This window comes from Convolutriloba macropyga, chromosome 8, assembly GCF_964194025.1.
Source record: "Convolutriloba macropyga chromosome 8, txConMacr16.3, whole genome shotgun sequence".
NCBI lineage: Eukaryota > Metazoa > Xenacoelomorpha > Acoela > Convolutidae > Convolutriloba > Convolutriloba macropyga.
This window is the reverse complement of record NC_134475.1, coordinates 5,814,301-5,832,388: the sequence shown is the minus strand read 5'-3', so window position 1 is coordinate 5,832,388 and position 18,088 is coordinate 5,814,301. Positions and strand designations below refer to the sequence as shown.

The 18,088-nt window shown below is 36.3% G+C and overlaps 1 protein-coding gene across 1 annotated transcript in view; it reads left to right on the top strand.

The window, feature by feature from the left end:
* The window catches only part of LOC142344412 (metabotropic glutamate receptor-like), a 78,528-nt gene extending 61,702 nt beyond the window's left edge, over positions 1 to 16,826 (top strand). The window contains exons 5-6 of the mRNA XM_075396030.1: positions 2,278 to 2,766; positions 16,146 to 16,826. Coding sequence (XP_075252145.1) covers positions 2,278 to 2,766; positions 16,146 to 16,769 — 1,113 coding nt within the window. The 3' untranslated portion in view covers positions 16,770 to 16,826. The remainder of the gene's footprint in view (positions 1 to 2,277; positions 2,767 to 16,145) is intronic.
* Positions 16,827 to 18,088: the final 1,262 nt, after the last annotated feature.

Genomic DNA, 18,088 nt, shown 5'->3' with positions numbered 1-18,088 from the left:
GCTATTCTCAAGAACCATCAATGTGCCATAAAAGCATTTTTTATCAAAAAAAGAAAATTTATAAGGGAAAAGAGCAGAATACTTTCATCTTGCCTAATGGGAAGAAGATCATTATAATTAAACAGCCTAGTTTCAATCAATCAAGTAATGAGTCAACATTGTCCAGCTGCGATAACTGCTTTATTTAAAGCATAGCAAATTTTCTTAAGACCTTTGGCAGTTTTCCAACTGTGTTTTAAGTTGGACTGCTGTGGTGCAATGCTGTTTAGCTCTTGTTCTTGCGGTCTTGCTCCCTTGCGGTCTTGCTGTTTAGCTCTTGCGGTCTTGCTCCCTTGCTGCTTCAAAATGCACAGCATCCAATTAAAAAAATATATATATTTTTTCAAAATGGCAAAAGAGCAGACTCATGAAAAGACTTTTGCTGTACTTTTACTAAAAAAACTAGACTGTGCATTTTTGATCAATACCCCCCCCCCTACTAGACTATTTAGGTCTCATCATAAGTCAGGTCTGCTCTATGGCGACGCCAGCTCTCTTCAGAGCGATTTTAGTGGGTTTATTAAGATCAGCTGAGTTAAAAAATAGTGTTCGAAATTTAAAAAAAAGGTAAATTAACCTGAAAATTCACCTAAACTTACCCTAAACGTTAAGCTGACTTTGCCCTACTTTCTCTTATCTGAAATTTACCTTTAAATTACAGTACAAGTTAAGTGTGCACCACCTTATATTTTAACCTAATTCTTTAACGGTAAAATTGAAGTAATTTTAATTAAATTTAAAGTAAAATTATGGGTAATTAAAGTAAGTTAAGACAAAATGACCCTAACAATTTAAAGTACAAAGTTTTAAATATTCGTGCGACTATTAATACTAAAAAGGATTTGAAGTGATACAAAAATGGTTTTATAGGGGTTTGAGATGTATGACCAACAAAACTCGATTCAATATCAAGAAGACAAAAAATTGTTGTGTTCTATGCAAAATCTTGAAATGAAAATCTAGAAATGATTTGAAAAATATAATGTTAATCTAAAGAGCAATCATTTTATCTGATAATATATTGTTTATTTTTTTTTCATTTAATTTTGTTATATTTATTTTTATGCAGTTAAAATTCTCTTGCATGGCAGTAGGTTAAATAATTGCCATTAAAAAGAGCACAGGACTAAGGATTTCAAAACAATTTTTGGAGAAACAATAATCGCAGAAAACTGATTTCAAATTAACAAGTCTGCAATTCTACTGAACTAAATAAATTTGGTTTTTGTCATACGAATGGAGGTGTCTTGGGAACTATATTTGCTCAATGTTTATTAGAAAACTTCATTGATGTGATAATATATCAAAAAGCGCCTTTGATCTACTTTACCGTGACCTGTTTATAGACTTTCACAAATTACAATTTTTTCAGTTTTTATTCCCCGAATAATACTAAAATTGGACTGAAATTAAACGAAAATCGTTTTTAACGTGTTTGAAAGGTAGTTTTGTTGATGTATTACCAACAGAAACGAAATCAAGGAACAGAGGATAAAACGTAAAAAGAAAAAGGTAAGGCAATTTTTAAAAAAAGGCAAAGCAATTTAAGTTAATTTTACCCTAACAAGGTTGAAGTAAATTTTTACCTTAACTCAAGTTAAGGTCAATTTAAGGTAAAAGTAACCTTAAAGTTACCTTAAAAAAGTTTACCTTAGCTCCGTTAAAGTAAAATTACCTTGACTTTATTCAGTATGTATAGACCCACTTGATTTGCACACTGGGTCTGTTAATTCGGTGTCTGACTGGGGCTACCCATTATTTTATAAAGTGTCAACATTGAAGCAGCAATAGCACTTTGAACAATGCATTCTTCTCAAAAATAAGACATTACTCCGTTTATTTGTTTTCCGTCTTCATTAAAATCGCATTTTTTAACAAACGAAAGTTAAGTTGAAATCAAATGACTCAAAACATTACAGAGTCTTCAACGTGGTAAATTCTTGATATAGAACAATCCGGCTCAATATTCGATGGCTACTATAGGCCCTGTTTATCGTCAAGCATTCTCCCCATTTCGTCAACTGTTTGTTGAGACTATTTCTTCTTGGACTGGTTGTTTTCTGCGGTTGGCACTCCTGGCTCTGTTCAAGTAATGAAAGAGGTATTGGAAAGTTTACAGACTGAGCTGATAATCTGGGCAAAATTTTGATCGCGCCTTTCTGTCGGCCCTATACCTATTTTGTGTTTGTTTAGCCTGGTCCATACAATAATTATGAAATGTTTTTTTTGTGTTTCTAGGTGTGTTGTTGGATGTGTCAACCGTGTCAAGTGCGAGAGTACCTTTTCAACGAGACCACCTGTCTCGAGTGCCCCCCACAACACAAACCCTCCTCCGACAAGTCCCGCTGCGACAAAATCACAATTGAGTTTGTCAGTTTCTCGAGCATTCACGCAATCATAACCATTGTCTTCGCCACAATCGGAATCCTGCTCACCATCTTCATAATCGTAATCTACATTAAGTACTCGGAAGCGCCCGCTGTGAAAGCCAGTGCCAGAGAGCTTTGTTTCATTCTGCTAAGTGGGGTTCTGCTAGCGTACATCATTCCGTTTCTGCTGCTGCTCAAACCCAACTTAGTGGTCTGTGCTGCGCAAAAATTTTCGATCGGGATTGCATTTTCGCTGATGTACTCGGCTCTTTTGGTGAAGACGAACCGGATTGCAAGGATCTTCGATTCATCTAATGTGAAAGCTGCCAGGCCAATGTTCATCAGTCCCAGTTCACAGGTACCAATCGCTCCAGTAAAAACCGGACTGTTATCAAGCAAGCTTCATGCAAAATCTTGCAAGATAGCCGTCGATTTGCATTTTTTTTTGCAGGATGTCTGACCGATTTACAAAAAAATCTTGCCGGATGGTTTTCCGATTTGCGAAAAGTCCTACAAGAGGGCGGTTCTTAATAACTAGCGTTTCTTGAAAAAAAATTTACTCGCCCCTTGTTTCAGTCAACAATGGGGGGGGGGGGGGTGGGATTCCAAACGAAAGTTGATCATGCCCAATAAGTGGGAGCAATGTCTTATTTCAATCTCACTTAATGAGAGGTGAGAATATATATATAGGCCTTTATGAGATTTTTGTTGTTTACCTATTTTTTGTAGCACCCAAACTTTTAAAAGCTCATTCTAAGATTGTTTGTTCGATGTTAAGTTTGCTTCCCGGGGCGAGGTGGTAGAAATATGACTCGACAAAACGTCGTCTGGGGGGTGTCATTCCGGGTCGTTAAATACACAGTCCCGGAAGAAGTTAATGACCCGGTAAGTCGAATCATAAATCTGGTATTTCGAAACAATGACCCGGTCTTTCTATTCATATATCTGGTATTTCGGAACAATGATGATGTTAATTGCCTATTGCCATTGAATAAATTTAAATTAATTCTGATAAAAGTTGTGGGTGAAAAACTATGATAAACTTAAGCATTTTTTTGCATAACTTGTTTTTCTTACATATGTTTGATATTTGTCAAAATTAATTGCATTTTTTCATATTAAAACTAATGCTATGTGACGTATGTCTTGTTGCAGATGGATCCAAACACAATGAATCTTTTACAAAATACCCATGATTTTAGCTATCAACTTGTTCTAATTTTTTTCAAAAAAGGTTGTATATCTTGTAAGAACCTGGCCTGCTAGACAATTATTCTGCAAGAAGATTACCAAAAAATCTATCTCTTAAGAGACTTGTAAAAAATACAGTTGGTTATATACTATATTATATATATATATATATATATATATATATATATAATGTACAATCTTGAAAGAGTATCGAAACGATGGATTTTGCAGAAAATTACGGAAAGTGAAAGATTACCTTCGGTTTTGAAGCGGTTAACGTCAACTAACTTGAGTTCCAAAATTGCGAAATATCTAGTGCAGAAAAAGTTGAATCCATTATTTTACCTAGTTTTGGGCAATTTTATACGCTTTAATAACTAGATGATTGGCGCCCCTTTCAATTAAGATGTTCATCAGTCACTCTTTATTATTTATATATGTACCAAATACTAAGGCTATCACATCATTCTATACACAGATCGGACCAAAAATCTATTGAATGAATTGTTGATACCATTTTGGACAAGTGGTAGGATGAATATTTTGTCCTCGTGAAGATATCACTTAGCATTTTTAATTCGCAATCGTTTTTTGCACCCCGAGTCAGTTGATCCTAACTGGCTTATGTATCCTCAATTATCTGACACAAAGGCATATAGGGAAAGATTGATTAGTGGCCCTAGCCTAACCCAGGCTTACGTGTTCGCCCAAACGATATGTCCAGACCGAAATGAACGCACAAGGAGGAGGGAGGGGGCGTCGTGCGTTCAAAATTAAACGGTATAGAAACAAGAATGAATGCTTAAAAATTTGGACATAAACAACATTGAGTGGGAAAATTTCGGACATAGGCTACTTTGAACGCACGAAAATCTGAACACAGTAGCCCTCAAACGCCCGAAAATTTTTTTAATTGAAACAAAAAATACAAAAATATCTGAACTCATGGTTGACTCAGCGCTCCTATAAAAAGACTCATCCAAGTAGAAGCTTGAATTGTTGAAAAACTCAATTAAGATTTGTTCAAAAGTTGCGAAATATCTAACGCAGAAAGAGTTGAATCCTAAATTTTGCCTATTTTTGGACAATCTTACTGGATGAATGTCCATTTTTTCAACTATTTTGTTTATCAACCACTCTTTATTATTGTTGTATGTACCAACTACTAAGACCCTAGATCACAATCATCACACCATGTTATCTGTACTAGAAATGAATACATAACTATTGGTTTAAAACCATTATGCATAAGTTTGGAGATGAGATAGGTCTGTAAATAAACGCACGAAAATATGGATATACGTTCTTTTGAACGCACAGAGAAGTCACAAAAATTTTGTACGCACAGAAATCGGGTCATACGTGCTTTTGAACGCATAAATATCGCACAAAAAGTTTTGAGTGCACTAAGAACTGGTTAGCGCAAGAAAGTCTGGGCATGAACGCGCGAAATTCTGGATATACTCATTTTTGAACGCAAGAAGAGCGCACGAAAATTTTTGAACTTACGAAAGCTTGAACATAGTTTCTTGTCAGGAACGGTCTAGACATAAGTATGTTTCGTCTGGCACCTCAGCCTGGGAATCATTCTTTAAATTTATTTTTGAGGTTATGTTGTTGAACAAGTGAGGTTCTGTTGTTTAAGATAGTCGCCTAATATCAACGGGTTCCATGAAATCATTTTTTTTCGAAAAGGGATTTTAATTGAATGAATCATAACAATTAATTTTGTATCGCCGTCTTCTGTTAGTTTGATGTTCACTTTGTTTTTAGTCGGTGACAGATTTTTTCCTCCCAACTCGCCAGTTGGATCATTTCCCTTTGTGCCCCAGTTTAATGGGTGCATATTATTTGCACCCCCAGAAGCACGTGCAATATATTTACATAATGATTTACCATGTAATGACACGTGTTTTGTAATTGGGGGGAGCATAACGTACTGGAGGGGGGGGGGGGGAGGGATTGCAGAAACGGAAAAGATCCCGCCAGTTATGTACAAATTTAAGAGCATAAATTTGTTCCTATTTTTGTTTAGATATTTTGTTTAGAGATTTCGACATTTAACGTTTTGCTGTATTTATTCATGCTTTAGGCTTAGACCAGACTCAGGTTACTGGTAACGTTTAAAACCGTTTGAGGCCTGAAGCTGACTAAGCGGACTATTTAATAACACAAAATTAGTCAATTGTGGAATTCTGAACTTTTGTAATCTATCTACCTTCCATTCAAAAAAAAAAACAATTCATTTTCTGCATTGCAAAATGAGGTCTAGCCATACTCAGATTTAAAGTAAACTGTTTTTCTGAAGCCATTCATGTGAACTTTTGAAAAGTTGAACCAAATTGTGGCAGAAACAACGTAGCATATTTTTGTTTTTGCCGAATTGTAAGAGATAGTTTTGATTTTCCAACAATAGAGTTTCGATTTAGTTATTGTTTTCTTTGTTTATTATATTCCTTTGGTTGTTTAAACTAGACAAGTTTTTGTTCATAATTCCCGCCCATGGAATATACGCATTTTCTCGCTTGTTTTTAGAAACCCACCAATTATGTCATTAAAAATTATAATTGGTTAACCAATTGTGTAATTATGATGCAATTATGTAACAATGGCGACGTCATTACCACTTTTGTTCACGAGAGGGAAGTTCCCCTAATTTGCCAGCCCTAATTCCATTCTGACAAAAACAAAATACGATTCACAGCTTCGACATCACAATTATTTTTTCAAGCGTTCTGATTTTAGCCTCATGTAGATGTTTAATGTCAGCTCCAAAATCATCCGTCACTTTTTAATCAAGTCACAACCATTAAACTGGCATCTATTTGGAAGCCAAATATTTCTAAAAATAACTTTTTTTATTTATATAAAGATGTGATTGTCTTAGCGCTTTAATGAATTCTTGAGTTGTCAGTCTTAAATTGTCTCTGGTTCCATGCCTTAGTGAAATTTTTAATTTATTTGGCTTCCTAAAGAGTAATGAGTGAACACATAAAACACTCTCAGTTCATATTAGATGACATTTATGACTTCAAGTATAAATATTTCCAAAAATTATCAAAATTTTGCATATCTGACCACAATTTATATACTTTTGGTGTCCTCTCATGTTGTCATGTTAACGGCATGTCTCATTGGCGGTCAATTTAGGCTCTAATCAATATAAAGAAGGAATTTAGTGAATAAATTATGGTTCTAATAGCTGCAACACTGATTTTTTGCGAATAGATGAGTTTTTGGTTTTTGATTTTAACAATTCTTCTTTTTGTTGTTGTATGAATTTTTCTGACAGTTGACAGTTCTTTCCTATGGAGAAATGGAAACCATTTCAATTGAGGACTTGATAGCTAAATACTCTGAGGACTTTTTGATTGTTAATTTCGAGAATGTTTCTTCTATTTTTTGTTTCTTTTTGTCAACTTTAAACTTAGTGTTACTAACGGATAATGATTTTTTTTTCAGTTTTTGTCAAAAGATTAACGGTTAAACAATTTTCTTCTTTTTTTGTTCCCAATTTATAAGTTTTGCATCAGAAAAAACATTGATTATCAGGAAAACCGAACTATGAAATTTTCAGAGCGTAAAACACAGTTGAGCTTTCGGTTCTAAGCTTTCAATTTAACTTGCCTTTTTTCTACCAACAAGAGCAAGAATTATTACACCAAAGAAGTTGCATTCTGATAGTTTTTTGTGCAGGATTTTCAGTTTTCACCAAGATAAACAAACTATTTTAGATTCCATTAAACTCATCTGACATTTGACAAAATACATCAAACAAATCTCTATATGCGATTTAATATAACGCAAATATAATAAAAGACGCACTATATGTTTCACCTATTATCAGGCAAGTTTGTTTTGATTTTTTGTCTGATTTTTTGGTTAATTGATATATTTAAAAAAGATTATTTTTGGAAAAAATTTCTATGTTAACTTTCGTACCTTTTTTTCATAAAAATTGCTCATATCAATTTAATCGTAAACATAATAAAAAATTATTATCATAATAAACATAAAAAGCGTAAACATAAAATAACTTTTTTGTTAACAGACATAATTTTTTGTTTTCGTTTAAAAAGTTTATGGAGCAGGAGTTACATTCCAGTAATTGGCAATATTTTAAAAGTTCGCCAGTTTTCATTTAAAATTTCACAGCGAAAAAAAGCCTCCACAGTAATTTTTTAACTTCCTCAGCTGAGAGCCTGCTCGGTGAAGTATGCTTTACAAATTTTGGCCATGTTGTTGCTCAGCCAAGTTTTTTGACGTTTTTAAGCCTGCCGTTTTTTGTACTGATTTCCTGATGAAATTGAATTTTCACAAAAAAAACTTTTTTGTTAATCAACAAAGCAACAAAGACGCCCATTGCAGTTAAAACACAACTAAAACAGTTAAATCGTTTGGATTGAAGTGATATATTGATGTTAGAAGGATATTAAATATATCTAAGAACAGGAATAATTATGTAGAAAACTTGAGAGGTATTTGGAAACATTTTTTTGCAACTCACAGACTCACATTTATCTAATATTATTCTGTAATAAAAGTGAAAGTTTTTTTATATAATAAGTCCCATAACGCTAACAAACGTTTCCGAGGTCAATTTGAAATTCAAAACATCCTATAATCGTTTCCGAGTTCAGCTCCATTTGTCAGATTTTTTAAAGATTTGCGTGCGATGCTTTTTTGTGGGATTCACTAAGGACCGCACTGCAAAACGCATTTGAATCAATTATGAATTTATTAGAGCGAGACATATGAAATAGCACGTATTTTTTTCGTTCCAAGTAATCAAATAAGTTGAAGTTTAAAGATCAAAGTTTAGAAAAGGACCTGCTCCGCTGCAGTTACGCAGAAACAAAATTATTGTAATTAGTACTCTATTTGGTGCAACGCAATTTTTCGAAGCAATACAGTTATAATTTCGGATCTTTTCAACAATTGCCCCCCCCCCCTTTGGTACCTAGTAGAGAATCGCCTCCCCTTTTGTGCTATACTTTACCACAATATTACTTGGCCTACACTTTAGATAGCCGAATATTAGGTTAAGCGCGATTGCGGACCGCTGTTCATGGCCATGCCTCTCATGCGCTGTGGGATGTAATCCGAAAATCGCGGGTCGGTTATCGCGGCGAAGCGCGCCCACCGACCCGCCAGTCGGAAATTCTTTTTGCTTTGTATTCCGGTTCGGCTAATTGCTATACCACGGTGTATTTTATTCTATTCAATTTAATAGTATGTGCATGCGTGGAAAGTTATTAGTCGTCTCTGATTGGTTAATAAATAGCTCGCTTAAATTCTATTCAAGAATAGCCCCCCCCTTTTGCAAAAGGGGGGGCAATTGTTGAAAAGATCCATAATTTCTAACCTCCAGGTCAATTTTGTTACCCTCTTAAAACTGTTATAATTAGAGCTATCTTTCATCAATCCACTTTTTTGGTGCCACTTCGAACCAATTGTCTTACTTTTCTTGTTCAAGATTCGTGATTAACTCCGAGCCTGGAGGAACTAAAATAATGATAATTGCTCAAAATTGAGGTCAAGATAGCCCAAGAAAAGCTAAAGTTCAATGCAAATTACTACGCTTGAATGGGTGGCGGTCAAGCAAGCCGATAGGCAAGCACGCCAATTGAAATTCATGTACAACCATTAACAATCAAGTTTATTACAGCAGCAGCTTGAAGAGTTTTGAGTTTGAGTTTGAATTTGGGAAATTGGTTCTAAACTGTACACTGTTACTGGGGTACGAAGCCATTTTAAACACCGTGGAGGGTTTTTACTGGCTTTTCCTGATTGCGATTACTTGTCGTTGATTACTTCTGGCTAGCCGTGTTTGCAGTTGTTATTGAACATTGTTAGGCATAAAGGTAAGTTTTTTCAGGGATCGGGAAAAAAAGAAAGAATAATTAGGTAAAAAAGGACAGAAAAAAAGAGATTGAATTAAACTAAAACTAGAGGAAGGGATGAGAATTAATCAGCTTTGTTTGTTGCTCGAGACAGCTGCGGCGCGTTGGGGGATCGAACTCCCGCTGTGTTTTTCTTTTAGTATACTTATGTGTTGCGCCAATATACGCACGTCTCTGCTTGAGAATTGTCTTTATAGTCCGGTTCATTTACCGTGGCTGATGAGTTTCTCTCGATTTTTGAATTGAATTCGTTATACATAATTGCGATACTTTAGAATCATTGGTGCAAAGTTTGCAGGTTTCGAATTGTATCGTATTTTTTTACAAATACTGAGCATTCAGGCTTGAGGGGAGTAACAAAATGTCTGTACGCACTACTCCCGAGAGTCCTCCTCCAGAGGAGAAGTCTCCTCACGGCATGGTTTGGGTGATTCCTCTCGAAAGCTTCGGCGACGGAGCCAGGGATCCCCGGCAGATTGCCCGAAAGAAGCTTCCTTTGTTTGAGGGGCTGTTACCTGATGGACTTTCGGAGGCTTATAGAGCTTGGAAGCGACAGAAGCGCATTTTAAAGCCTAGGAAACGGCGGGCAACTTCTGATTCTGATTCAAAAGGATCGAAGAAGCTTCCTGACCCTAGATTAGATCCTGACTTTGACTCGAAGGATCCTTTGGGTCTTAGTCGATGATCACTGATTTTTAAATCAGTAAATATGAATAAACTGTTGGATTGTCAAAAAGCCTAATAAATCAGAAAGTCTAACGTGCTTTTGCAGTTGTTCTTTGGACATTGCCTTTTCTTTTCTATAAGCCGTATAATTGCTTCAATTTCGTTCTTTTTTGCGCGCTTGATGTATTCTTTCGCCAACCGTATCTGAATGTTTCTTATAGTGGGTGAGTTCGATTCTTCATGTAACTTTTGCACGCTGTACCATCGAGGTTTCCTTAAACATATTCTTAGTGCTCTGTTTTGCGCTTTTTGCATGATTGATATGACCGTTTGCGATTGGTTGAGCCAGCAAGCGTTTGCATATAGAAATAAGGGCCGGATCCAGGACTTGTACAGCAGAAGTAAACTCTCCTGCTCAACATTGAGATTGCTTAGACTCTGCAGTTGGAATATTCGCTTGTTTGCTCTGCTTGTGATGTCTTTACAATGTTCATTCCAGTTTAGGTGTGGTGTCATGGTTATTCCTAAGAATTTTATGGTTTTCGCTTCCTCAATTTGTTTTCCGTTGATGTTTAAACTGAGATTTGTTTGTCTTTTCGAAGGGTTTTTGAATAGCATGTATTTTGTTTTGGCCGGGTTTATTTTGATTTTCAACTTATCACACCACTTTATGAGAGTGTTGAGTGAGGCTTGGAGTTTGCTTTGTATTAACTGACTGGACTTTGACCTGTAAAACATTGCAAAGTCATCTGCAAACTGAGAAATTTCTGCTGGAGTTTCTGGAGTGTTAGAGACATAAATTAGGAACAATATGGGCGCCACAACGCTACCCTGGGGGACCCCGGCTGTTGGTGAGAACTTCTCGCTTCTCGTATTCTTAATTTTCACGTAAACATTTCTTTGTGAGAGGAAGGAATTCACCCATTTGACGATTTTTGTCTGTATTCCGATTTTAATCGATTTTTCAATCAAACCTAATCTCCAGACCGCATCAAAGGCCTTTTCTACATCAAGGCAGACAAGTCCCACCATTTCTGACCACTGGTATGCTTCACTTACATGCTGAGTCAAAACAAGGAGATTATCAGTTGTGCATCTGTTTGCTCTGTATGCACTTTGATGTGGTCCAAAGACTTTGTTTGCTTCACAGTGGTCTACGATGAGATTTTTAACAACAGTTTCACAGACCTTTGCAATACAATTGATAAGGCTAATTGGTCTGTAATTTTCTGCTTTCGTTTTGTCTTTTTGAGGTTTTGGAATCATTGTTACTTGTGAATCTTTCCAAGGGCATGGCACGTAAGAATTGTTAATTGAGCTGGAAATAATTATGCACATGAAAGCTTTAATGCTTTTTGGTAGCGCCTTTAGTAGCTGATAGCTTATTTTGTCTGGCCCGGGGCATGACTTACTTGTATTTTTCAAAATTTCTTTGAACTATTCAACTTTTAAGAAGATGTCTGCAGTTATTTCTTTTGGATCGGTTTCTGATAGATGTTTTGTGTTTCGTTCTGTCTCGAGAAAGTACTTTTGTAAATCTTCGTTTTCGTATTGGTGTTCTATCATTGTCTTACTCAGTAGGCTTTTGAACATTTCACACTTTTCAAGGTCAGTTACGGCAATTTGGTCTTTAAACGTTATTTGTGAATGTGATCCGCTTGACTGTTGTTTATCGCTGGTGATGGTTTCGATTGCTTTCCAGAACCCCTTGTTTCCTTTTTGTTTTGCTGTTTCAATTAATTTTCTGTTTTGTCTTTCAGTCGAACGTTTGAATGCTCTTCTGATTTCTCGTTGCAAGAAATTGATTTCTTTTCTCAACCGATAGAAAGTGTCATCTTTTGCACGTTTTAGTTGCCTCCTTATCTTTTTCTTTTGCTTGATTAGTTTGATTACCTCTGGACTAAATTGAAGTTTCGTTTTATTTACGTAGGACTGATCAATTGATTTATGAATAATCTCGACTATGTTATGGCTCGTTTCATTCAGATTGTCTTTGTTTGGATATTTTGGTGGGTACAAGCAGGAATTTTTGTAGTTGATTTTCGCTTGTTTTCTGAACTTCTGGAAATCAACTTTTGATTTTAGATCAAATTCTACTTGAAGTTTCAATTTCAATGAGGTAAGTGTCGCTGAGTGGTCGCTGCCGAAATCTTCTAATACTTGAAAATTGTCAAAATGCTTAAGGACTGAAAGACTACAGAAATGTAAATCAAGCATGCTCTGGCTCTTATGTTGATTAGATTGATACGTTGGATAGCCGTTGTTCAGTAGTTTGAAGTTTCCTTCATCAATTATTTCCAGCAGTTTTTCGCCGTTTTCGGTGTTGTATGTACAATTGAGCTCTTGATGAGGAGAATTGAAATCTCCACATATGAATACGTTCTGGGAGTTGTTGTCAAATATTTCGGCAGTATTTAGGTCTTGATTGGGTGAATTGTAAACGTTGATTATCCATAAATTTCCAATGACTGGCGTTTCCAAGTTTACACCGATTATTTCTAATGCTTGTCCGTTATTGTTTTTTCTTGATATGATTGGTCTGACCTCTTTGACATTTATGCCCTTTTTTGCAATGATAACAGACCCATGAAAATTGCTTGCTTTTGCTTCTGTTACAATAAAATATTTCTCATGTATGAAACGTTTTTGCCATTTCTTGACTTCATTTAAACAAGCAATGTCGATGTTTTCTTTCGTAGGAAACAAGAAAAATTCATGAATTTTGTTTTCTAAGCCACGACAGTTCCATTGTAAAATTTTAATGTTGTCCATTTTGAAGAATTTCTTGGCTGTTAGATTGAATCATGTTTGTGTTAACAGTTTGCATTAGGTTTGCCTTCTTGATATTATCGTGAATTTTTTGTCCTTCTATTCTTTCGTTAAACACTCTGGAGGCACTGTTGCTAACGACGCTGATAATATCACTATAGGACATCGTATTTAGACTGTTTCTTATTTTACTGAGAACTTCAGCTACTAGAACAGTAATGGTTGTAGTGGTTAATGACTGAGTGTTCTGAGTCTCTTTACTTTTAACGGCACTTGAGTATTTTGTTTCTTGTTTCTGTTTATTTGCTTCAGTCACGGCTTTCTGATATGTGGGACAGCCTCTATACACTGTTGCGTGTGAGCCACCACAGTTTGCACATTTTGCTCTTTCTTTCAATTCATTGCAACTTTTCACAGTGTGCTTGCCCGCACATCGTAGACATCTCAATTCGTCTTTACAATCGCTTGCTGAATGACCAAACATCTGACATTTGAAGCATTATTTAACGTGAGGTGGTTCTTTACTTGGTTCGCAGCGATGGAGCACCCAGCCTATTTTAACGCCATGTTTGACTGCGGCTGTTACATGGTTTGAGGAATCAGTTATTACGCGAATCAGTTTTGTTGGTTTTCCGGTGGCCCTGCTTGTTATCCGAAGCACCTTGATCACATTCATAGCATTGTTGTTGAGAAGTTCTTCCTTCACTTCATTTTCTTGTATGCTCTGAAGAACATTTACAATTACAAAACTGGGTTTAGATTTGGCTTTTGGCAGAGTGTTTCTTGCGTTGATAGAGGTGTTTGGAAAGACAAGTTGAAGAATTGAGGCGTTCATCAGACATTCTCTTGTAGTTTGGTCTTCGGGTTGGATAAAGAAGTCATTGTTGTTTGGAAGTTCTCTGATGCAATTGATTTTGAGTTGAGGGAAGTTATTTCTCATCAAACGAGCAAAATGAACTTGTGTTGGCCTGGGATTAATAGTTATTATCACTGGTCTGATTGTTTCTGAGTTGGTGTTTTGATAATTTCGGGTTCGTTTTCGTTTGTTTCTGACTTGAACGAAGTCTTGTTCATCTTGTGATGTTTCGTCTGCAATGTTTCGTGCTTCGGAGAGAAGTGCACTTAACTGGCTCATTTCGGCCTGCGCCGTTTCGCGAACTTGAAGCAGGAAGGCTTTAAATTGAGCTTAAGACTTTTGAAGTTGAAGGATAAAACTCGGTGGAAGGTGAAGACTTTTGAGCTTAAGACTTTTGAAGGTGAGAATAAAACTGGAAGAAAATTAGAAGAAAACTCGGCAAATTGAGGAAAAAGTCGGGATTTAAAATCTTAAGCAACTTTTAGTGAAAAATCTCTTTTTATAAAAGTCTCACTCCCAAAGGACTTTCCTGCACAAAGTGGAGTACTTGCTTGTGGCTTTCCTATCACACTTTGAGGTACTGATCCGAAAGTGACAATAACAGCATTTTGATCATCATTAGGCAAGCACGCCGAATTTTGAAAATGAGGTCAAGTAAGCCGAAAAATTTTGGGATACCCGTATTTTAAGTTGCCCCTGGCGGGCCGGTGGGGCGATAACCGGACCGCGGTTTCCAGATTACATCCCACAGCGGATGAGAGGCATGACCATGGACAGCGGTCCGCTTAGGCCCGTACCCACTAGATGTCTAAAAATTGACGTATTTTTGTTTCTTTGGTGCATTGGAATACATTATGCACCATAATACTACGCGCAGTATTGATTGCAACGGCTAAAAATGTATTATTTGTGATAGATAACATAACTGTTACATAACTTTCGGCTTGCTTTTCTGTCGGCTTACTTTTACTTCGGCTTCCTTTGCGTTCGCCGCTTGAATGTCCTAAATTAGACACAATAGGGTCAACAACACTATAAAAATGCTCTAACTATAACGGGGGTTGATCTCTTATTTCAAAAAGTTCTAAATTTCCAAATTGATATTAGGGCGTCTACGCAAAGTTGAGAGCTTTTACCAAAAAATAAAATTTTAGAAAAATTGAAATAGACAATTTCACTATTTTTATTTGTTAAGTGTTTATTTACAGTTAGCAATACGATATTAACTGATTGAAATGACATGGTTAAAGTAATACCATGACACTTAATGATAGCATGGTGCGGATGTGAAACTTTCGATGTTGTCGACGAAACAAATTATCAAAAAAAGTATTTTATTTTGGTTTCAGGCATTGATTTGAATTAAGACAAGAGCTGGAGGTTGAATTAGGATGTGAAAAAATTCGTAAGACCCAAAGTTCTATGCAATGATTGTAATACGAAATATGCATATGATTTGTATGAACTCATATAACATCTTCAGATTAAATTTTACGGATTAATTGAACTTTCGAGCAAAATTTAGACTGAAAAAGGGCTCATTTGGGCCTGACCAGATGCTGTTTGGTTTAGAACAGTCTGATCAGAGGTCATTTTGGTGCGAGTAAAGTCCGACCTCGGGAACTTACTCAAAAAACATCATATTACCAACTAAAATGATCTGTTCCGCGAGCACTTTTGTTTTCGTTTGAACAAGTAAATTACTTTCATAACCAGCTGGTTAAAGTTTACAAGTCGAAAAAGAAATATTTAAATTCTAATTTCACATTAATTCAAAACGGATCTTTTTCGTTTGTGCCCCCCCCCCCCCCAACCACGTTATGCAATGCCAAAGTTACAAAGCACGCACCATTACAAAATAAATCTTTATGTAAAAATATGTCTCGTGCGTCTGGGGGGTGCAAATAATATGCACCCACTACGCTGGGAGACGGGGAGGGGGGCATACACGGAAAAGATCCACAAAATTAGAGTTTCCGTGTTCTGTTAAACATAAACGAAACTTCTTTAACATCATTCTTTCATTTTTAAAACGCCGCAAATTTTAAATGCCGAAAGTCTGCAGTGCCAGATGATTAAAAGCCTTAAGTTCCTATATACACAGGCAGAAGTTGACTTCCAAGAACTTTAGGAATTTTCAAACTTACAAGTTTACGTGTTTTAAGCATTTCAGCAAGGTTACGCGACTCTGTAGAAGTCACTTCAAAATTCTGACTGAATATCTCGAACCGCTTCGCGGTTCTCGATAAACGACAGAAGTTCTCAGTGACTTCAAACAGAGTCACTTAACCTATACTTAAATTTTTATGCAACTTGACTTTGTAATTTTCTCTGACATTTTGAGTTATTTAGGTAGTTATAACGGGGTGTCTGAACATGGTTGAAGTGATCATTGTCATCATGTGGTTCCTCATCTCTTTTCCCAAATCTGTGGTAAATGAACCCTCCCTCTTCCGACTCCAACTTATATGTGAAAACTTTAACCATTTCTCATACGTGTTGGGAATCGCATACCCTCTTGCCCTCTTGGCCGTCTGCACCTATTACGCAATCATAACCCGAAAGATACCCGAGGCTTTCAACGAGTCCAAGTACATTGGGCTCACAGTCTACACGACTTGTGTCGTCTGGGTTTCCTTTTTCCCAATCTATTTCATGTCATCCGACAATCTCGACATTCGGACAATCACACTTTCGGTCACTTGTATGGTCTCGGCTAGCGTAGTACTCGCATGTCTATTTGCACCCAAGCTATACATGGTATTGTGTAAGAAAGAGACTACTTTGCAGAAGAATAATGGTGGAAAGTTGAGATTTAAGACGAAGCTCGAAGCGGTCGAAACCAGAAATCAGACAAACTGCACCCCAGTTGCGCCCAGCAAAAGCCCAACCCCGATTCCCCAAAGTTGCTGTTGTAACTGCACAACAGGTCAGTGCAGTAGCGATAACTCAAAACTAAACCAGAGCGCTGTTTAAATTTATTTTAAAGATTAATTTTAGTAAAAATGTTGGGTTTTTCCCATTATAGCCACCCACCCCCCCCCCCCCCCCAGCTTGGTGGTCAGATAACCTATACCCCCCCTAATCATGGTAAATATACCATAATGGGGGCTATAATTTCATGGGGGGGGGCTATAATGGGAAAGACCCAAAATGTTAATTAGTAATTGTATGTTAAAATATCTCAAATGTGCAATGAAACGCATCATTGTCCGTAACTGATAAAGACAAATTTCACTGTTTAGTTTCAGCTGTTTTTGATTATTCACACAGCTGAAGACAAAGCGCTTAATAAATGCGTTTTAGTGGGAGTATTTTTTTAGAAAGGTTGAAAATAAGAGTGCTGAAATTATTAAGAACAGTGACGGACAATGAATGAATTATTGAAATTATGATATTATGTCACTATCTGTCCACCATTTTTTTTCTATGGAACACTAATTTTTGCAATAGTCTCAAGAAACGAACAGATATCGCCAACATCATTTGTGAGACAGATTTTAGGAGCGGGGGGGGGGGGGGTGGGGAGGGTTGGGTGGATTTCAAAGGAGAAATCAGAATCAGAAACAATTTTACTAGACTTCGGGGATCTATTCTGCCCTCCCCGTTATTCCTCTCCCCCCTCCCCCTCCCCGCTTAAACATTATTAAGAAATACAAAGTTTTTATAAAGCATATAAAGCGTATATAAAGCAAAAAAATGGCCAGTTGCGTCTGGGGGCGTAAAAGTTATATGACAACTAAGCTGGAGGGAGGGGGGGGGGGGGGTATTCTCTCAAATGTCTCGCACCATTTATAATGTCAATGTGCTAACTTTTCATTTGTGTTTTGTGGCCATGTTGTAATTGTGGCTTTTCTATTCAACGATTAATCAAATTTTAATTTTACTCCAAACAAGCATATGTTTTTTCCACTTGGTAATCTTATTGTTTATTTTTTGTTGTTGTTTATCGATTACATTTGCCATTATTGATATTTGATCAGCAACAAACTTCGTTATCATCCCTCCGCTGGGCTGGTACAAATTAGCTGCATAGTTATTCCGAGGGACTTGATTTACTTAATTTAGTTGAAAAGGGGACATTTTTGTAGAAGAAATACACACTTTGATTGTGGATAGACATTTCACTGGAGAATTTTTGATAGCCTTGAAAATGGTAAATAAAAGTATTATTTCCAAAAGTGGATCATAATATATAAATTAACTCCATTCCACAAAATATTCAGTTGTATCATTTTCCAGATACGAAAGTAATCTTTATTTATGCACACTACTTTAATATATGCATATATATA